Genomic DNA, 20,122 nt, shown 5'->3' on the forward strand with positions numbered 1-20,122 from the left:
TAATCTCTCTGGAAACAAATAATAGAATTGGAAGGGACCACAAAGGTCATCTAGTCCATCTTCTGCCCAACATGGGGCTTGACCCATGGCCCTGAAATTAAGAGTTGCATGCTGTACCAACTGATCTATCCAATCCTACAATCAGAATGAATGGTCAATGAGCAGGTGATAAGAAGCTCAGCCTTCTTGCCTTGATCAAACCCCAACTGGAGTCCCTTGTCCAGTTCTGGGCACCACAGTGGGAGAAAGGTATTGACAAGTTGGAAGATGTGCAGAGGAGGGCAACCAAGATGATCAAGGGTCTGGAAACCAAACCTTGTGGGGAAAGGTTGAGGGAGCTGGGTATGTTTAGCATGGCAAAGTGGAGACTGAGAGGAGAAAGGAGACAGGTAAAGGGACCCCTGACTATTAGGTCCAGTCGTGGCCGACTCTGGGGTTGCGGCGCACGGAAACGCCATTGACCTTCCCGCCAGAGCTGTACCTATTTATCTACTTGCACTCTGACGTGCTTTTGAACTGCTAGGTTGGCAGGAGCAGGGACCAAGCGACGGGAGCTCACCCCGTCACAGGGATTTGAACCGCCGACCTTCTGATCGGCAAGTCCTAGTCTCTGTGGTTTAACCCACAGTGCCACCCGCGTCCCTCAGAAGAAAGGATAGACATCATCAAATATCTTAGGGGCTGCCACATGGAAGATGGAACATGCTTGTTTTCTCCTGCTCTGGAAGGTAGGACTCGAAGCAGTGGCTTCAAGTTACAAGAAAGGAGATTCCGACTCAACATCAAAAAGAACTTTCGGACATTAAGAACAGTGGGATGAACTCCCTTGAGAGCAGGTGAAATCTCCTATATTGGAAGTTTTTAAGCAGAGGTGGGACAGCCATTTATTAGCTGAGATCCCTGCACTGCAGGGGGTTGGACTCTTGTGTCCCTCCCTACTCTACAATTCTTTCAAACAAAAATCAAATAAAACCAAGCCAACTCAAATGAGAAGAAAGGAGATTCTGACTAAATCTTAGGAAGAACTTTATTGGATTTGAAATTGTAGGATTGCTTTCTTGTAACCCGTCCAAGGGACCCTGTGGTGAAATGGGGAGGAGGAGGTTAGAAAAAACCCCAATATATAAATATATGCCTGTTGTCTTTGCCCATGGAGTTTTCTTGGCAGGGATACTGGAGTGGCTTGTCGGTTCCTGCTCCCAGTAGTGATCTATGGAAGTGAGAGCTGGACCATCAAGAAGCCTGATCGCCGAAGAATGGATGCTTTTGAGTTATGGTGCTGGAGGAGACTCTTGAGAGTCCCATGGACTGCAAGAAGACCAAACCTATCCATTCTGAAGGAAATCAGCCCTGAGTGCTCACTGGAAGGACAGATCCTGAAGCTGAGGCTCCAAGACTTTGGCCACCTCATGAGAAGAGAAGACTCCCTGGAAAAGACCCTGATGTTCGGAAAGATGGAGGGCACAAGGAGAAGGGGACGGCAGAGGATGAGATGGTTGGACAGTGTTCTCGAAGCTACCAGCATGAGTTTGACCAAACTGCGGGAGGCAGTGGAAGACAGGAGTGCCTGGCGTGCTCTAGTCCAGGGGGTCATGAAGAGTCGGACACGACTAAACGACTAAACAAGAACAACAACATAAATATATAGGTCTCTGCTTTTTCACCTTCATGTTCCATGATCAGCCACCTTCCTCTGTGACCTCATAAGACCAGCCAGTGGCATCAGCCTCCTGGCAACCAGAAGACAACATCCATCTGGTGAGCCACTCCAAGGAGCAGGCTGGGGAAAGAGGCCAAGGGAGGTCCTGTCTTGGGTGGGTCTCTCAACCACGACACCAGAGAAGAGGCCGGCTGCCCCACAGAAACCTTCTCCTTGAGGTGAGTTGCTTGGGATCTCCCAGGTCTTCCCAAAGCCAGCAAACCACAACAGGTGGACATGAGGTGTGACCTGGATTTTAAGGATGGACCACGTAGTGTGTAGAATCTGACAGGTCTCAGGTGCGGTAGGATTCTGTCCGGGAGCTGGGGTGGGGGGAAAGATGTGCTTTTGTGAAAGACCACCTCCTTCCCTACAGACCCTCTCAGGTGCTGTGATTGGCAGAGGGGGCCCTCTTAGTAGTTCCTCCACCCTCAGAGGCTCAGTGGGTGACCGCTCAGGTGGAGAGGGTCTTCTCTGTGGTGGCCCCTGAACTGTGTAACTCACCACAGAAGTACACCTGGTCCCTTCATTGCACAGTTTCTTGAAGATGCTGAAGACACACCTCTTTACCCTGGCTCTTGACACGTGAGGTGTAGGTAACTTATTTTTTATTGTTGAAAGTCGCTTTAAATTACTTTTAAATTGTGTCTTAATGTTTTGCCCTTCCCTGGGATTTTATCTCACTTTGAGTCATAAGGTTTCACTAGGCGACTGAAAACCGTTACGTAAAAACCAATATTAAAATTAGCCAGTTAAAAACCACCCCCAAATCAGCTTCAGCAATGCACACATCAAACTCAATTAAAAGCATTAAAAAAGAAAATAGAGTATTTTCAGTTGCCTCCACTAAGAGAGGGAGTCTGATAGCGAAGCCTGGCCAGGAAAGGAAGTTCCAGAATTTGTGGCACCACAACCAAAAAGGCCTCGTCCCTTGTCCTCATCCAACTGATCTCAGAAAGATGGAGCTATTTTGGAAAGGGTCTCAAAAGCAACATTTCTGCCTTCAAGACAGATGCATGCAAGAGCAGGCTGTTCTCCAGCTATCTCAGTTCCAGCCCATCTCAGACTTCAAGATCAAAACCAGCTCTTGGAATTCTTCCCTGAAACGAGTTGGCGGCCACTGTAGTTCTTTAAATGGAGCTAAGATCCTCTTCCTCCTGTTAGAAACCTTCCACTTGACCCCTGAAAACCTCCCGGCTCTCTCTAAACTTCTCCAGTCGGGTTCCAGGCAAGTTTCAGCTACATCCCCTCTCTTCTTATTCAGTTCTCAGAATGGTTTATGATAGTAACAAAGCAACCATGGGAAAGAATATCAGACAACTCCCATCACCCCTAGCTAGCAAGGCCAGAGCTCAGGAATGATGGGAGTTGTAGTCCAACAACATCTGGGGACCCACAGGTTGAGAACCGCTGAAAGAGCCAGCAAAATGACTGATAAAATGATGGCCCAAGTACATAAGAAGAGTCTGCTGGATGAGGCCATTGGCCCCTCTGGTCCAGCATCATGTTCTCACAGTGGCCAAATAACCCTAAGAACCTAGGAATCGTGATAGACTGCTCCTGCAGCTGGAGGTTCCATAAGAGCAAAAGAAGAGCCTGGCCGCATCAGACCAAAGGAGGCCCGTCAAGTCCTGCCTCCTGTTCTCACAGTGGCCAAGCAGCTGCCCCAATGGGAAACTCACAAGCAGGATCTGAGCACAAGAACCCTCTCTCTTCCTGTGGTTTCCAGCAACTGGAATTCAGAAGCATTGTGGCATCCACCGTGGAGACAGAGCAGAGCCATCCTGGCTCATAACCATTGATAGCCCTCTCTCCCATGAATTTGTACAATCCTCTTTTCAAGTCATCCAAGTGGGTGGCCATCGCTGCTTCCAGTGGCAGTGAGTTCCACACTTTTAACTATGCACTGCGTGAAGAAGGACTTCCTTTTCTCTTTCGTGAATCTTCCAACATTCAGCTTTGTCCGTGAGCTCAAGCGTACCAAGAGGGAGAGAGAAACTTTTCTCTATCCGTTTTCTCCATGCCATGTATGATTGCAAAAACTTCCACCATGTTGCCTCCTATTCACCAAATGCTAGGGAAAATAAAACAGAAAATGTGCAATAAAATGAATAGGCAGGGAGGGGTGCCAAAAGACTCAAACCAGGATGAGCGCCTAATGTGAAGTTTCTGTTCCCTCCAAGTTGCCTCACCCCCCAAAAAAAAATGTTTATGAGTTTTTATCTCTGGAGGACTTCCTTCCCGACAGGAGAGAGTCTTGGAAATTTCCCTCTCCTTAGCAGTAAGTAACACAAAGAGCCTCATTTCCCGGCGATCTTCAGCCTTGATCAGAAAGTGATGAATGCACATTCTGTTGCAGGAAACCATGTTCTGTGTTGTCCTGTATACATTTCTGCAGGACCTCTTTGGTCTAGAACAGGGAGCGCAGGCTGGATCAGGCCCAATGGCCTTCAGGATCTGGCCTGCGGAATGTCCGTGGATTGGTGTGGGGATTCTGTTTGTTCAGGCTGCGCCATTATTTTTCTGCGCCATTCCATTCCCTGCCCCCACACACACCCACACCGCGGCAGCGCCTCTTCCCTCCCTCCTCCTGACTTCTCCCCTCCCTGCCTAGAGAAGGAAGGGAGCTGGGCTGAGATGGCTGAGCACCATGTTAAACGGCCCCCCTCCGGAGCCAGCCCCGAGGGGGGTGGGGCGTGGAGGGTGCCCTCCCAGGCACAGGATAGCCACTCGGTTGCACGGAACAGTGCGCATGCCCTGCAGTCAGAGGCGGAGTGAGCCACCCATGGGGGCAGAGCTAGCCACCGATGGCGGACATACGACTCCCAAACCTCCTTCCCCCTCCTTCCCCACCAAATGTGATTCGGTGTTGGCCCTTTGTTCTGTCTTTTATGGTTTTTTAATTATTATTTATTAATAAACTAAACAAACCAAAGATAAAGAGCACAAATAAATACAGTGACAGCAGGTTGAAAGCAACGTACGTTTGGAGATTATCACTGAACTTGTTGCTCCAAAAACAAAGGGGGAAGGGGCCAATGCCGCCGGCAAAGTGGCGCAGGGCCCCCCCTTACCCCAAAGGCTCAGAGTAGGCTTGGGAGTCAGGGGCAGGCGGCGAGCCAAATGTCACCCCCCCCCCCCAGCGAAGATACCTGGGGTGGTCTGCCCCCACCACACACCTCTTCCTCTGCCCCTGTGCACACCCCTGTTTCCTTCAACTCAGCTAGAAGCCTGAAGCCTTTGCCCAACTTCTGAGAGCCTGAGGAGGGAAACTGGCAGCTAAGAGACCCTTCATTTGTGTGTTGCATAAAATGCTCTTCTCCGAAACATCTTTGATGCAGAGATTGCTGGACCATTCACTCAGCAGAGTAGGTTGGCCCCGAAGAGCACTCCCACACTGCCCTCTGCTGGGGGCAAAGGATTCTTATTTTATTTCACTTTTCTACCTGTGGGTTTTGACTCAGCCAAAGTTTCGAGAGAAGTGGGAACAGGAGGCCTGGGACGTGGGAACGAGACCTCAGCATAAACTTCTTGATGGCCTCGATGACAAGCCACTAACTCGCCATGGATGGTTTTCATCACTGTGCGGCAGTGACGATTTATGGGGCAGCACTTTGCCAATGGGAAATTATTAGCAGCAGTCTGCCTTTGCCCTGGGGCTTGGGGCTGGGTGCAACTTTGTAAAAGGGCAGGGGACACAAAATGCCATGATAGAGTCTACTCCAGGCAGCCCTGCCCACGCCCTGTGCTCAGAAAGCCATAGAGGCAGCCTCCATTTTGATATTCTTTCGCCCACGAAATACAGTTGTTAAGCCAAGGGTTTTCAGAGAATTAATGTGATGCAGTGTCAGCCATTTGTTCTGTCTTTTATGGTTTTTTAAATTATTATTTATTAATAAACTAAACAAACCAAAGATAAAGGACACAAATAAATACAGTGACAGCAGGTTTGAAAGCAACATAAGTTTGGAGATTATCACTGAACTTGTTGCTCCGAAACATTACAGAAAATATCATTTTTTCCACAAACCCACTAGGCTGGTTTTATATGTATTCCTTTGTGGTGAGTTAGCTTAACCATAGTTCCTACTGACAAATCACTGATGGTGTGCTTTTTTCTCTCTTCATTTTTAGCTATTATGATTGTAGCAGCAGTTATAAGGTTAAACACTATTACTTGATCGTTTTCTGGAACAGCTTATTTTAGATATCCAGGCATAAATATGTCTTCTATGACTTTATGGTGTTTAAAGAATTTTATTCTACACCATCATAATGGGTTATTTTTAAACGAGTTAATGATTTATAAATGCTCTTATAAATAAATTAAGTGTTCAAGGCTGGAGATGCCTCGGCGCATCTTTAGAGTAGACCAGCCTCCCACAAGGCTCCCTCTTTTCTTTCTTTCAGGCCATGGATCAGAGAGGTTCTGCAACCCCCAGCCTCCCAGGTAAGAAGGGCTACTTCACACAACCCCTGAACACACACACACACACACACACACACACACACACACATCTTGTAGGGTAGGACAGGGCACAGGTTAACATCAGTGGAGCGAGGCAGGAGAGGCAGGTGGTTCAATGCAAGAATGGGAGGAAGGGGCTGCTTGCCATGACAGTGGGGGGATGGGAGCTCAGCTACATTTAAGGCTGAATTTGCAGGTATTCCGGCTAAACATTCGCGAGAACTTTCTGACAGTAGGAGCTGTTTCAGAGTGGAATAGACTGTTGGGATTCACAGAACGCTGTGTGAGATAGTAAGACTGCAGGCTTGAGTTTGCTAACTGATGCAACTGGCTGGTGCAATCAGCCTGCAATGCTTTCTATGGAAGTGCTGGGTCAGAATGACTCAGCCGTAAGGTGCTGACAGTTGATTGGCTGTCATCAGTTTAAAAGGGCAACCTGTCCAGCAGTAAGGTGGTGGTGTAGAGGAGTGTGGTCAGAGAGAGATAGAATCTTCCTATTTGTTTAAGGTGCAGCCAGTTACTCTGTTTGACTGTATGAACTGCTCGTGTATTATAGCCTGTAGATATTTGTATATATGTTGTCGTTGTTTAGTCATTTAGTGGTGTCCGCCTCTTCGTGACCCCCTGGACCAGAGCACGCCAGGCACTCCTGTCTTCCACTGCCTCCCGCAGTTTGGTCAAACTCATGCTGGTAGCTTTGAGAACACTGTCCAGCCATCTCGTCCTCTGTCGTCCCCTTCTCCTTGTGCCCTCCATCTTTCCCAACATCAGGGACTTTTCCAGGGAGTCTTCTCTTCTCATGAGGTGGCCAAAGGATTGGAGCCTCAGCTTCAGGATCTGTCCTTCCAGTGGAGCACTCAGGGCTGATTTCCTTCAGAATGGAGAGGTTTGATCTTCTTGCAGTCCATGGGACTCTCAAGAGTCTCCTCCAGCACCAGAATTCAAAAGCATCCATTCTTCGGCGATCAGCCTTCTTTATGGTCCAACTCTCACTTCCATACATCACTACTGGGAAAACCATGGCTTTAACTATATGGACCTTTGTCGGCAAGGTGATGTCTCTGCTGTTTAAGATTTGTATATATAGCTCACAATAAATATACTGCACTGATGAACCTGGAACTCTAAGCATTTCTGCTAAAGCGCCACGAAGAATTCGCGACATAGACTCCCTCAGAAGGTAGTGGCCTCTCCTTCCCTGGAGGTTTCTAAGCAGAGGTTGGGTGGCCATTTGTCAGGGTTTCTTTAGCTGTGATCCCTGTGTTACAGGGGGTCAGACTAGATGGCCCATGGAACCTCTTCCAACATTACATTGCTATGAATTGTACTGTGTTCTATCTTGTATTTTATTCTGTGAACCACCCTGAGATCTTTTGATAAAGGGCAGTATATTAATTTAATTAGTAAAATAGCTAGAATACACTCCTTCAATCTGTTTGGTGCAGAATTTGGTAGATGGGAAGGGTTTCCTGAAGCAGCTGGGGAAGATGGAGCTGCCTGGCCCATCCAAGGCACCATATTTTTTGCTCCATAAGACTCCCCTGACCATACGATGCACCTAGTTTTTAGAGGAGGAAAACAAGAAAAAAAGTATTCTGAACAAAACAGTGGATGTGTGATTTTTGTGGTTCATGCTGTGGCCAAAAACATGTGATCTGATGGCAAATTTGGGGCAGCCCAATGCAAAAATCCTGAGAATCCATGTGGATCCGTGCTTTGTAACCACTTTTTTGCATTATTGCAGCCCCACGAAACAGTGGGCGCGTGATTTTTTGGTGCAGGCTGTAGCCATGGACATGCTATGTGATCTAATGGTGAATTTGGGGTGACCCAATGCAAAAATCCTGAGGATCCATGGGCTTTTACCTCCCCCCTCCCAGGCAGCCTCCTTTATCGCTTGTTGTTGTTTAGTTGTTTAGTCATGTCCGACTCTTCGTGACCCCCTGGACCAGAGCACGCCAGGCACTCCTGTCTTCTACTGCCTCCCACAGTTTGGTCAGACTCATGTTTGTAGCTTCGAGAACACTGTCCAACCATCTTGTCTTACATTCCAGGTTCCTATGCAATATTTTTCTTTACAGCATTGGACTTTCCTTTCGCTTCCAGGCATATCCGCAACTGAGTGTCCTTTCGGCTTTGGCCCAGCCACTTCATCAGCTCTGAATCTACTTGTACTTGTCCTCCGCTCTTCCTCAGTAGCATGTTGGACGCCTGAGTGGCTCATCTTCCAGCGTCATAACTTTTATATGCCTGTCGTCTTTGTCCATGGAGTTTTCTTGGCAGGGATACTGGAGTGGCTTGCCGGTTCCTGCTCTAGGTGGATCACGTTTGGTCAAAACTCTCCACTATGACCTGTCCATCTTGGGTGGCCCTGCATGGCATAGCTCATAGCTTCTCTGAGTTATTCAAGCCCCTTTGCCACGGCAAGGCAGTGATCCATGAAGGGGCCTTTATCGCTAGCCTTCCTTATCTCCTCCCTCCCTTACCGACCAGCTGCTTCTTTTCAACACTCCCTTCCCTCTTGTTTGCCTTAGTGACTTTTCCTTAGCTGGAGCAGTTTTTTGCTCCTCCTTTTCTTCTAATTTCTCTCCTCGTTGCTTTAGTCTTCCTGTCTCCTCTCCTTGCAAGTTTGCTGTCTTTACCATCCCCCTCCCAGGCAGCCTCTTTTATTGGTAGCGTCCCTTATCTCGTTCCTGATCGGCAAATGATCAGCGGCTTTGTTTCAACACCCACTTTCCTCTTTCAAAAAAAAAATTTTTTTAATCTGCTTTTCGCCCCTGGGCAATTCGGCTCCAGGGACCACGCATTCGCTCCATAAGACGCACAGACATTTCCCCTTACTTTTTAGGAAGAAAAAAAATGTGTCTTATGGAGCGAAAAATACAGTATATAGTTGATCTGATGCCAGAACCTGCAGGGAAAGAAGGAAGGCTGGTCAACGATTGCTAGACCATGGACAGCTCCAAGCAAACAACTTGGTCCAGCTAAGATTGGAAGGAGCTGGCCAAGGTCTTTGCTCCCTGTTTCCAGACTCCCACCTCCAGGCTCCACCCCATCAAAGGACCAACACTCTGGCCTGAAGATGGACACTCCTTTCCATAGGTTTCATGCATCCATGTAGTCCATGCACAGTAACTGGACCATGTGGGGCTGCCCTCAGGTCTGGTTCGGGAGCTCCAGCTGGCGCAGGATGCGGGCATCCAGATTGCTGACGGGGTCTTCTGTTTGAGAACATGTGGCACCATTGTTAAAACAGTTGCACTGACCTCCCTCCCACTGCTGAGACATGTTCAAGGTCCTTGTATTAAATTACAAACCCCCGAACGAGCATGCAATAAAACCATTAAAAGAGTTAAACTCAGGCATCCATTAACCCTTGTGGGAAGATGCACTCTTAATTGTTTGCAGAGGCCTGGTGGAATAGAAAAGTTTTTGCGGGAATGTTCAGGGAGGCAGGAGTTATAGCAAGTTTTATAACAGCAGAGTTTTAAACATTCGCCTTTAAACGTACAGCAATTTGCTTGTTGCAAGCTCGTTTGAGCTTCTAAATATAGGATTCCTGGTAATTCTCTTTTGTCCCTCTTAAAAAGAATAAACACGACAATCTTATTTAGAATCAGTAAGAGAGGTTTACTCACAGTATCATCAGTTCACAATTGGATCCCTGAAGGCAGACTTAGGTTACAAAATATACACACATGGAACTATCCCATAGCTATCTCTAGCTGAATAGCTGTTGCTTCTTCGATGAAAGCAAGAGGAAGAAGAGGGAGTGTGCTGCCTACGTTGCCCCTTTTGGTACCAGTGTGGTGTAGTGGTTAAGAGTGGTAGACTAGTAATCTGGGGAACCGGGTTCGCGTCTCCACTCCTCCACATGCAGCTGCTGGGTGACCTTGGGCCAGTCACACTTCTCTGAAGTCTCTCAGCCCCACTCACCTCACAGAGTGTTTCTGGTGGGGGGAGGAAGGGAAAGGAGATTGTGAGCCACTTTGAGACTCCCTAGGGTAGTGATAAAGCGGGATATCAAATCCAAACTCTTCTTCTTCTTCTACCTGGGCAGGTAAGGTCACGCCCACCTCTAGTCATCTGCAGAGGAAGTTTTGTCCCAGCTCAGGAGGAAACAGGAAGTTTTCTCCTGGCTGGTACAAAGCATCCCCTAGCATGTCCACTCTAGGAACGTTTGCCACAGAAGGCTAAATCTCTATTGGCTTGGTAGTGGATGGGGAGCAGCTGGAGCTTCCAAGCGCGCGCGCTCTCTCTCTCTCTCTCTCTCTCTCTATATATATATATATATAAATTTATTAGTTTTTTAACATATCATTTTCGACAGTAATTAAACATACTTTTACATCTTATTCAATTTTTTTGACTTCCATCAATCCTGTCTGAAAATTTTCCAATCTAATCTTAGTATGCATTTATTTTCCCTATTACATTTCAAACTCATAACCAATATCTCTATCTTCGTATATTTCTCCTTACAAAACTTCTTGCAGTCCTACTAGTGTAATTTGTTGATTACAGTTGCTCTTCAAATAATTCATATACTTCTTCCAAATCTTCTTTAAATCTCTGGTCCTTCCTGTCATTTTGTCCAATCCTGCATAGTCCATTAATTTCGTCTGCTATTCTTCTTTGTCGGAATTTCTTCTTGTTTCCATTTCTGGGCTAACAATACTCTTGCTGCAGTTGTTGCATATAAAAACAATTTAACATCTTGCCTATTAATGTCCTGACCTATAATACCAAGTAAAAATGCTTCTGTTGTTTTTTTAAAAAAATGTATATTTCAACATCTTTTTCATCTCATTATATATCATTTCCCAGAAGTTCTTTACTTTTTTACATTCCCACCACATATGATAAAATGTTCCTTCTTTTACTTTACATTTCCAGCATTTATTATTTGTCTTATACATTTTAGCTAATTTCACTGGTGTAATATACCATCTATACATCATTTTCACCATATTCTCTTTCAAAGCATTACAGGCTGTAAATTTTATCCTTTCATTCCACAACCTTTCCCACTCTTCAAGCTGTATATTATATCCAAAGTCTTTTGCCCGATGTATCATTACCGATTTCACTTCCTCATCTTTCAAATGCCATTCCAACAGTATTTTATACATTTTAGACAATATTTTACATTCATTGTTTAATATTTCTATTTCAGCTGGAGCTTCCAAGCTTGACCCACAGGCAGTTAAAGGGGGGGGGGCTTCTCCAGGCAGTTTTGGCTAGTGGGCTTCCCCAGGTATTTCAAGCAACATGCCCAGCTGTGCTCCCTCAAACATCACAAGGGTCAGATATGGGGGAATGGGCACGGGTGCAAGCAGGGGCTACCAGCTGCAGAAGATCTGTGCCTCACCATGCCCACCGCTCCGAGGCTATCTGGGGCCAAAAGACCCCCACTCATTTGCCATGTCCTCTCCCCTTTTCTTTCCCCTGCGTAGCTGAGCCTCGATGTTCCATGACCGAGAACACCCTGCATGGAGAAGAGGAACTGGATGAGGAGACGGTGTAAGTGCAGCGCATGGTTGGACTGTGGAACTCCCTGCCACAGGAGGGAGTGTTGGCCTCCAACCTAGAAGTCCTCAAAAAGAGGGCTAGACAGATTCATGGAGGAGAGGGCTTTCCTGAGGCTCTCACTTTTAGAAGACATCTGAAGGCAGCCCTGTTTAGGGAAACTTTTAATGTTTAATAGACTATTGTATTTTAATATTCTGTTGGAAGCCACCCAGAGTGGCTGGGGAAACCCAGTCAGGTGGGCGGGGTATAATAATAAATAATAATTATTATTATTATTATTATTATTATTATTATGACAGATTTGTTCCGCCTGGCCTTTTGGCTTGGAATCAGTTTGATTCCCTCCTCCTCTTTCCTTTTCCCTTTCTCCTCCTGTGATAGAACTCCTATTTGGGGACTTCCCAGGCTTTTTTCTGGCCCACGTAGGACTAGTCTGGATAGTTAGCCTTGGTAAAGACTTGACATTTTTATCCCCCAAAAAGTTTTCCACTGAGTTTCCACTGAATTGAGGCTGCTTTTTAATGTTTTAATGTTGTATCTTAATCTTGTTTTTAAGCAGTATTTCAATCAATTGTTTTTATATTTGGGGTTAGCCATCCTGAGCCCTGTCTTGGCTGGGGAGGGCGGGGTATAAATAAAATTTATTATTTATATTTTCATTTTTACTCTTATTTTTATGAACATTGCTGGGTTTCTTGTCCTTCTCTCAGGAACTTCATTTCAACCTTGTATGAATCTCTGGGGCCTCTTTTGACTGAAGTGACCAAGCTCCAAAACAACCAGGACCCTCCAGCCCACCTGATGGTCGACATGAGGGCCAAGCTGAGGGAGATGGGCTCCACGGTCTCTGATGCCAGGAAGAAGATGATTAGGTACAACATGTACCTGGTGAGTCCTGCAATCAACCTGCCCCACCTCACTAGGGAGATGACCCCAGAGCATCAAGCAAGCACACCCTCCCTTTGGGGCAGGTTCTTTCCACAAAACCAACTGTGGTGCCTTTGCCTTCCTCCCCACAGAAGAGGAGGCTCGCCAAAGCAGTCCATGAGAAGAAGGCCTTGAGGGAGCAGCAGCTGAGGCAGCAAGAATGTAATGAGCAGGTATGGCGTTTCCAACTCTCCCCAGTCCAGCGGAGTGGAGCTGAGGTGTTCCCAAAGTAAAGGAAGGACTGAACTCTGTTTAATAAGAATACACACAGAGGCTTGAACCAGCAAGACTCTGGGAAGGGTGCATATAATAATCTCTCTCTCTCTCCACCCCTCGGCCCAGGTCGTTTTATTCACAAAGAACTTTTTACAGAGTATTCGTAAGAACCAATTAGATGTCTTCTGAGCATTTCAACAAACCCCACGTGGGGACAAAGTTAAACTACCAAAACTAATTAAGCGTGGGGTAAATAAAACAGAACTACAAAGGAGTGCATTTGCACCAGTCAAGCTTGCAAAAATCTATCATTTGCCCGATAATAAATGTTGAAAATGCAAAGAGACTGAAGGTACATTCTTTCACCTTTGGTGGACATGCCCGAGGATTAAGACATTCTGGGAGATGATTTATAATGAAATGAAAAAGGTATTCAAATATACCTTCCTGAAGAAACCAGAGGCCTTTCTCCTGGGCATGGTTGGCCAATTGGTGTCAAAGAAGGATAGAACTTTTTTTATGTATGCCACAACAGCAGCAAGAATACTCATCGCGAAGTATTGGAAGACACAAGATTTACCCACCTGGGAAGAATGGCAGATGAAGTTGATGGACTATATGGAACTGGCGGAAATGACTGGCAGAATCCGAGACCAGGGAGAAGAGTCGGTGGAAGAAGATTGGAAAAAAATTAAAGATTATTTACAGAAATACTGTAAAGTTAAGGAGCTTTAGAAAAAAGGTGGAATGAAGCTAGGTGGCTTTGGCAGAATGTTAGACAGGATATGTTAAAATTAATTATAAGACAGAAAATAGATGAAGATGGAAAGGACTTGCTGAAATAATTAGTTGAAGTGGAATACAAAAAGGGAGGTGTGAGGAAGTCAATGAAACAAGTGCATGAAAGTTAAGATTAGAAATATTGGAAGTGTTTTTAATTCTTTTTGTTTTACTTTGTTGATTCAATGTTTTATGTAGTGTTTTTGTTTGTGTTTTTGTATTTTGTTATATTGTTATGTCTAATCTTTCTTTTTTCTTTTTGTAACTTCTAAAATTTCAATAAATATTATAAAAAAAATAAATACAAAGGAGTGCATTTGGCAACCCCTGAGGTCATAAACAAGCAATATACATGATGAGGAGGATGGCCAGGAGGACAGCGATCATTCTCACCTTTATGTGAGACCTGTTTCCTGGCCCTAAGAAAAGCTATATCAGAAAAGCTACATCAAAGAAGCTTGCCCACTATCTTTATGGCCCAGGATGCCTGCCTGGCAAAGCAACTGGGCTGTGTACGTGCCTTGTCAAGCAAGAGAAATGGACAGTAGTGGAAATGGCCAGAGATGCAGAGGGTTGTGGGATTTGATCAGAAATTATCGTCAGTACATTAAACCCAGTCAACACAATGCATTCATCGTGGACACAATGGCTTGATGTATATTTTATAATTCCTCATAGTAATCCCACCTGACCCCACACTCTGGATAGTTGCACTCCTACATGGAGCCACTTAGAGTCACAGAAGAGTCAGAAGGGACCCCACGGGTCATCTAGCCCAACCCCCTGCAACGCAGGAATCACAACTAAAAATCCCCAACAAATGGCCATCCAACCTCTGCTTAATAGCCTCCAATGAAGGAGAGGCCACCAGTAGGAATAGCTCATACTGTCAGAAAGTTTTCCTTGATGTTGGCATCCCCTTTCTTGTCACTCAAATCCATGGGTTCTGTTTCTCCCCTCTGAAGCAGCAAAAAACAAGATTGCTCCATCTTTCATAGGATGACCTTTCAAAAATTTGAATGCACGCACTGCATGAACCTTGCCCCTTCTCTCTCTCTCTCTCTCTCTCTCTTTCTCCAGCTCGGAGCCATGCCCATCGCAGTACAAAGAGGGTACAGAGTGGATTTGGAGCCAGTCAAATCCAGTGTGGCCCAAGATAAGAACCTCCAGGTGAGTGAGGGATATGAGAGATGGAGGAAGGAGGTCCATATGGAGGCCTGACCACTGGGAAGAACACAGGCAGTGCGGTGTAGTGGTTAGAGTGTTGCACTAGGACCTGGGAGACCATGGTTCAAATCCCTACTCAGCCATGAAGCTCACTGGGTGACCCTGGGCCAGTCACTGCCTCTTGGTCCATCCTCATTCACAGGGTTGCTTTGAGCTTAAAACAAGCTGCAGCACCTTGAACTTCTCAGAAGGAAAAGGTGGTGGTGGTTGTTGAGTCGTTTAGTCGTGTCCAACTCTTCATGACCCCCTGGACCAGAGCACGTCAGGCACTCCTATCTTCCACTGCCTCCCACAGCTTGGTCAAACTCATGTTTGTAGCTTCGACAACACTGTCCCACCATCTCGTCCTCTGTCGTCCCCTTCTCCTTGCGCCCTCCATCTTTCCCAACATCAGGGTCTTTTCCAGGGAGTCTTCTCTTCTCATGGGCTGGGCTGAGCTGGCTGAGTGCCATTTTAAGCAGCCCCCTTCCAGAGCCAGCCCTTTCGTGCCACTCATCTTCCCTCCGCCACTGCTGCCACCACTGCCCTGGTGCTCCTGTGGGCCAGAAAGCAGAACAGACAAGCTCCCTTTGCCTACCCTGCATTTTAATGTTGTATTTTAATCTTGTTTTTAAGTTGTATTTTAATCAATTGTTTTTATATCTGGTGTTAGCCGCCCTGAGCCTGGTCTTTGCTGGGAAGGGCGGGGTATAAATAAAATTATTATTATTATTATTATTATTATTATTATTATTACCCATGAGAAGCTGGGGCTGGGTGGTGGGGAGGAAGACTACTTGCCCCCCTCACCTCTTCTCCCAGCTCCCCTCCCCCAGTGCCTACCACAAGGTCTGAGGGACAGTGGACTGGCCTGTGGCTCCAGGGTCTGGAAACTAAGCCTTATGAGGAATGGTTGGGGGAGAAGACAAGAATGAGAGGTGATAGGACTTGTTGTTGTTTAGTTGTTTAGTCGTGTCCGACTCTTCGTGACCCCCTGGACCAGAGCACGCCAGGCCCTCCTGTCTTCCACTGCCTCCCACAGTTTGGTCAAACTCATGCTGGTAGCTTCGAGAACACTGTCCCACCATCTCGTCCTCTGTCGTCCCCTTCTCCTTGTGCCCTCCATCTTTCCCAACATCAGGGTCTTTTCCAGGGAGTCTTCTCTTCTCATGAGGTGGCCAAAGTCTTGGAGCCTCAGCTTCAGGATCTGCCCTTCCAGTGAGCACTCAGGGCTGATTTCCTTCAGAATGGAGAGGTTTGATCTTCTTGCAGTCCATGGGACTCTCAAGAGTCTCCTCCAGCACCAGAATTCAAAAGCATCCATTCTTCGGTGATCAGCCTTCTTTATGGTCCAGGTCTCACTTCCATACATCACTACTGGGAAAACCATAGCTTGAACTATACGGTGGTATATAAATGTAATAGGTTCTGGTAATGGTGACAGCAATCCTTGCCCACTTGTGAGCCTGCACGCACACTTGTATACAGAGAAGAGATCCTGGCTAGGTCCTGCCCCTTGCTGGGCATGTGGATTTTTTCATCAAAAGAAAATCCTTCATCAGACAGCACAAAGTTAAACTATGGAAGTTGCCAACACAGGAAGCACGTTCCGCATGAAACCACATGAAGTCTGAAGGACGGTCCTTGGAAGGGGCTGGTGGTGAGGGCATCCATGGCAGCAGGTTCAAGGCAGCAACACTGAGCATAAATCTAAATAAATGCATCCTTCAATTGCTGACCTTCTGGAAGGGAGTAATGTGTTGTGTGGTCACACTTGGATGCTGAGTGCCTCCCTCTTACCTACAAAGCTCACTCCTCTAATTAGAATGCGCATAATGCTGTTAGGGGGTAAATGGCCCATGAATAGCAATTATCCTTCGCAGGCAGGAAACAGCAACCTGTCTCCGTTAGACCTGCCAGGCATATGGAGCTGTTCAAAGTGGTTGTTCCCCTCCCTTTGAAGCAAGTAAACAGCACTGGATAGACCTGGACACACACAGGCAAATTTGCAACGCTCTGCTTGAATCACCACCAGTGCAATCAAAACACTGAGCAGAAACTCTCTTGATAGAGAACTTGCCAAGTTGCTTGAATGATTATTTAGAAAGACAAGGTTCTAACGTAAAAATTTGGCTGTGTCTAGAATGACCTCGTGAATGGAAAAGGGGAAACAAACATATATATATGCGTATCTATATATTAAGATGCAAATAATACTGAAATACAGATAAAACATGAAATAAAATATGAAATGTGAAAGGAAGTGTTGTAAGAGTGATGGAAGTCTATTACTATTATTATTTTGTAAAATAGTGTTTATTGTACAGTATTGAAATATACTTTTCTTTATTCTTTTACTATCTACTTTTCTTTTTCTTTTCTTTCTTTTTTCTTTTTTTCTTCTTTCCTTTTATTTATATTATTCTTTATGCATAGTTTGGTACTGATGTATTTACTTTGCAATAAAAATTTTAATAAAAAAATAGGGTGGGGGGAAGAGAACTTGCCAAGTTGCAAAGGGAGGCTATTGCAGAGTTTAGTGCATTATTCAGGCGCCTCACCCCCCTGGAGCTGGTCCATGCATGAAAATCTGGGGTTTTAAATCAGAGGTAGAGGCATTACCCCAGAACTTTTTAACAGCTTTAAGCCAGAAGCACCTGCTGCTAGGTGAAATTTCATTAGGAGTTTTTGTTGGTTTGTTTTTCTACTGATTTCATAAAAATAAAGTATTGCATTGCAAGCTGTTCTCGGAATACCTGCTTTAAAAGGTGGCATGTCAAGCGCTTTCAATCAATCAACCTCTTCTGACACCCTTCCTTCCATGTAGGAGATGCCACCACCAGAGCTGCTGAGGAACAAAGCCCAGGAGAGGGCTCACCGGCGGGGTGTCAGCCTGCAAGACCCCCAGTTCGTTCCAGTGGTGGAGGAAGCCTCAGGGCGACTGCGGGTTAGAGACTGGGTTTGGGGGCAAGGGAGTGGGAGCTGAAAGTGACGGGGGGCAGGTTATAATGATGGGAGGCCCTAGGTTTGTGGTGTAAACAGCCCACAAAAACTTACTTTACTGCCTGGCGCAAACAGCATTTTCTTAGCTTCTCCCAGCCTGAAAAGACAGATGAGAAGCTGAGGAAAACATTAAGCGGCATGAATGAGGCAAGTTCTATAGGGCATGATTGATGGAAGAACTGGCTCTGAGGCAGGTGCCACAAAATGCCCGTTCTGCATCTATCAGAACTCAAACGATTAACATGCACCTGCACTTCGGAAATCCTTGCCTATGGATACCAGGCAGGCGCCCTCCCTGTGCCTTTTGGCCCCTGCTAAAAAAAACCCTCTTGTTTAAACAAGCCCACCCAAACTCTTAGAAAGTTGGTGCAAGTTTTCATCTGTTTTAGTCTATTGTGATTTTAAGTTTTGCAAAAGTTTTAAATTGTTGTTAAATTTTATTTTTATCTTTTTTGTAAATTGCCTTGAGGTGCTTTGTTTTTTGTTTTTGTTTACAATCAAGCAGTAAGTAAGCAAGTAAAGGTAAAGGTAAAGGTAAAGGTAAAGGGACCCCTGACCATTAGGTCCAGTTGTGGCTGACTCTGGGGTTGCGGTGCTCATCTCACTTTATTGGCCGAGGGAACCGGCGTACAGCTTCCGGGTCACGTGGCCAGCATGACTAAGCCGCTTCTGGCGAACCAGAGCAGTGCATGGAAACGCCGTTTACCTTCCTGCCGGAGTGGTACCTATTTATCTACTTGCACTCTGACGTGCTTTCGAACTGCTAGGTTGGCAGGAGCAGGGACCGAGCAACAGGAGCCCACCCCGTCGCAGGGATTCAAACCGCCGACCTTCTGATTGGCAAGTCCTAGGCTCTGTGGTTTAACCCACAGAGCCACCCACGTCCCTAAGTAAGTAAGTAAGGTCAACCAGCTCACCCCGCCCCCCCCTTTCTCCTTTCAGCCTCTCCAAGACATCGCCGATGGAAACAGCCGGGTGTGCATGACCCCACAGGGAGTGCTGCAGAAAAGTGCCTGCAGGCTGGATGGGATGCGTAAGTGCAAGGGGTCAGGGGGCCCTGGGATGTGCACACAGACCTCTCCCCCCCCCCCATGTTTCTTGGCATTTGATGGGAGTAAACCATTTGCAATGAGCAAGTCATGATCCAGCTCCTTACAAGGCCACTCCCACTTCGCATTGTTTTATGGCACAGAACAATTTATTTCAGGGGTCAGCAAGGTTTACCTCGCTAGGGCTGGTTCACTCCAGCAGAGATCCTTCTGTGGGCTGGATCGTGTGCACGCAGCTGCGATTTCCAGCATCTGTGTCTGCGCAGATACCATTTTCAGTGTCTGAGCATGCACAGATATGATTTCTGGCACCACGGAAGTGAGTCAGACCTTCTGATCAGCAAGTCCTAGGCTCTGTGGTTTAACCCACAGCGCCACCTGCGTCCCAATAATCAATGTACTGTACTATAAAATACATAAGACAGTATTGTAGATGATGAAAATTAAAATTATTTTTTTTTCTTACCTGCACTGATGATAGTCGTTGTTTGGATGGGGGGCTTTTATCTGTTGTTGCAGTCACACAATCAATCAGTCAGTAGCTGAACTGGGTTCCACACGGTCACAGAAACAAATTAACCGAAAAAGCCTCAAAAACAAAAACACAAAATAAATACCAAAAACAAAAGCGCCAGACTTAATCTGTTCTGGAAGTCCGTTTGATTTCTGAAATGTTTGGAAACCCAAGGCGCAGCTTCGGATTGGTGCAGGCGCCCTGGAAACAATAGCCAACAGCCGCATCAGACGTTCAGCTTCTGAAAAACGTTCGAAAACAGGAGCACTTAGTTCCAGGTTTTTGGCATTGGAAGTACCACTGTAACTTCATTGTGGAGTCTAACTGGGTTGCCCTTCTCTTTCAGCTTCTCGTCCATCCCTTGATAGAGGCCAGATGTGATCGTGGAAGGTGGCAGACCGATCTCTTGTTGCTTTTCCTTTGGGACCCCATGGACCAAAGTGAGGCTCAACATGCCTGAGCTGTGTCCCTTGTCACCCAGTAGCACCAATTAAACCTCATTTCTTCCATGAGTTCCAGGATAGTTGCCTCTTCTTTCCAGGACAACCACTCTCTTTTGAAAAAATGGTTGGTTTTTTTGTAAGATGCTAACTTGCAATGGTTAGGGCAGGCATAGGCAAACACGCCCCCTCCAGATGTTTTGGGACTACAACTCCCATCATCCCTAGCTAACAGGACCAGTGGTCAGGGATGATGGGAGTTGTAGTCCCCAAACATCTGGAGGGCTG

At 46.2% G+C, this 20,122-nt stretch overlaps 1 protein-coding gene across 1 annotated transcript; it reads left to right on the forward strand.

The window, feature by feature from the left end:
- The first annotated feature begins 1,729 nt into the window (after positions 1-1,729).
- LOC307226355 (uncharacterized protein) lies at positions 1,730-19,906 on the forward strand. Its single transcript, XM_079995124.1, has 9 exons — positions 1,730-1,878; positions 6,110-6,149; positions 11,624-11,690; positions 12,410-12,587; positions 12,719-12,799; positions 14,703-14,792; positions 17,656-17,775; positions 18,774-18,864; positions 19,741-19,906. The coding sequence occupies exons 2-9, from the start codon at positions 6,113-6,115 to the stop codon at positions 19,773-19,775; spliced, it is 699 nt and encodes a 232-aa protein (XP_079851250.1). The 5' UTR covers positions 1,730-1,878; positions 6,110-6,112; the 3' UTR covers positions 19,776-19,906.
- Positions 19,907-20,122: the final 216 nt, after the last annotated feature.

Source organism: Podarcis cretensis, assembly GCF_951804945.1.
Source record: "Podarcis cretensis genome assembly, chromosome: 11".
NCBI lineage: Eukaryota > Metazoa > Chordata > Lepidosauria > Squamata > Lacertidae > Podarcis > Podarcis cretensis.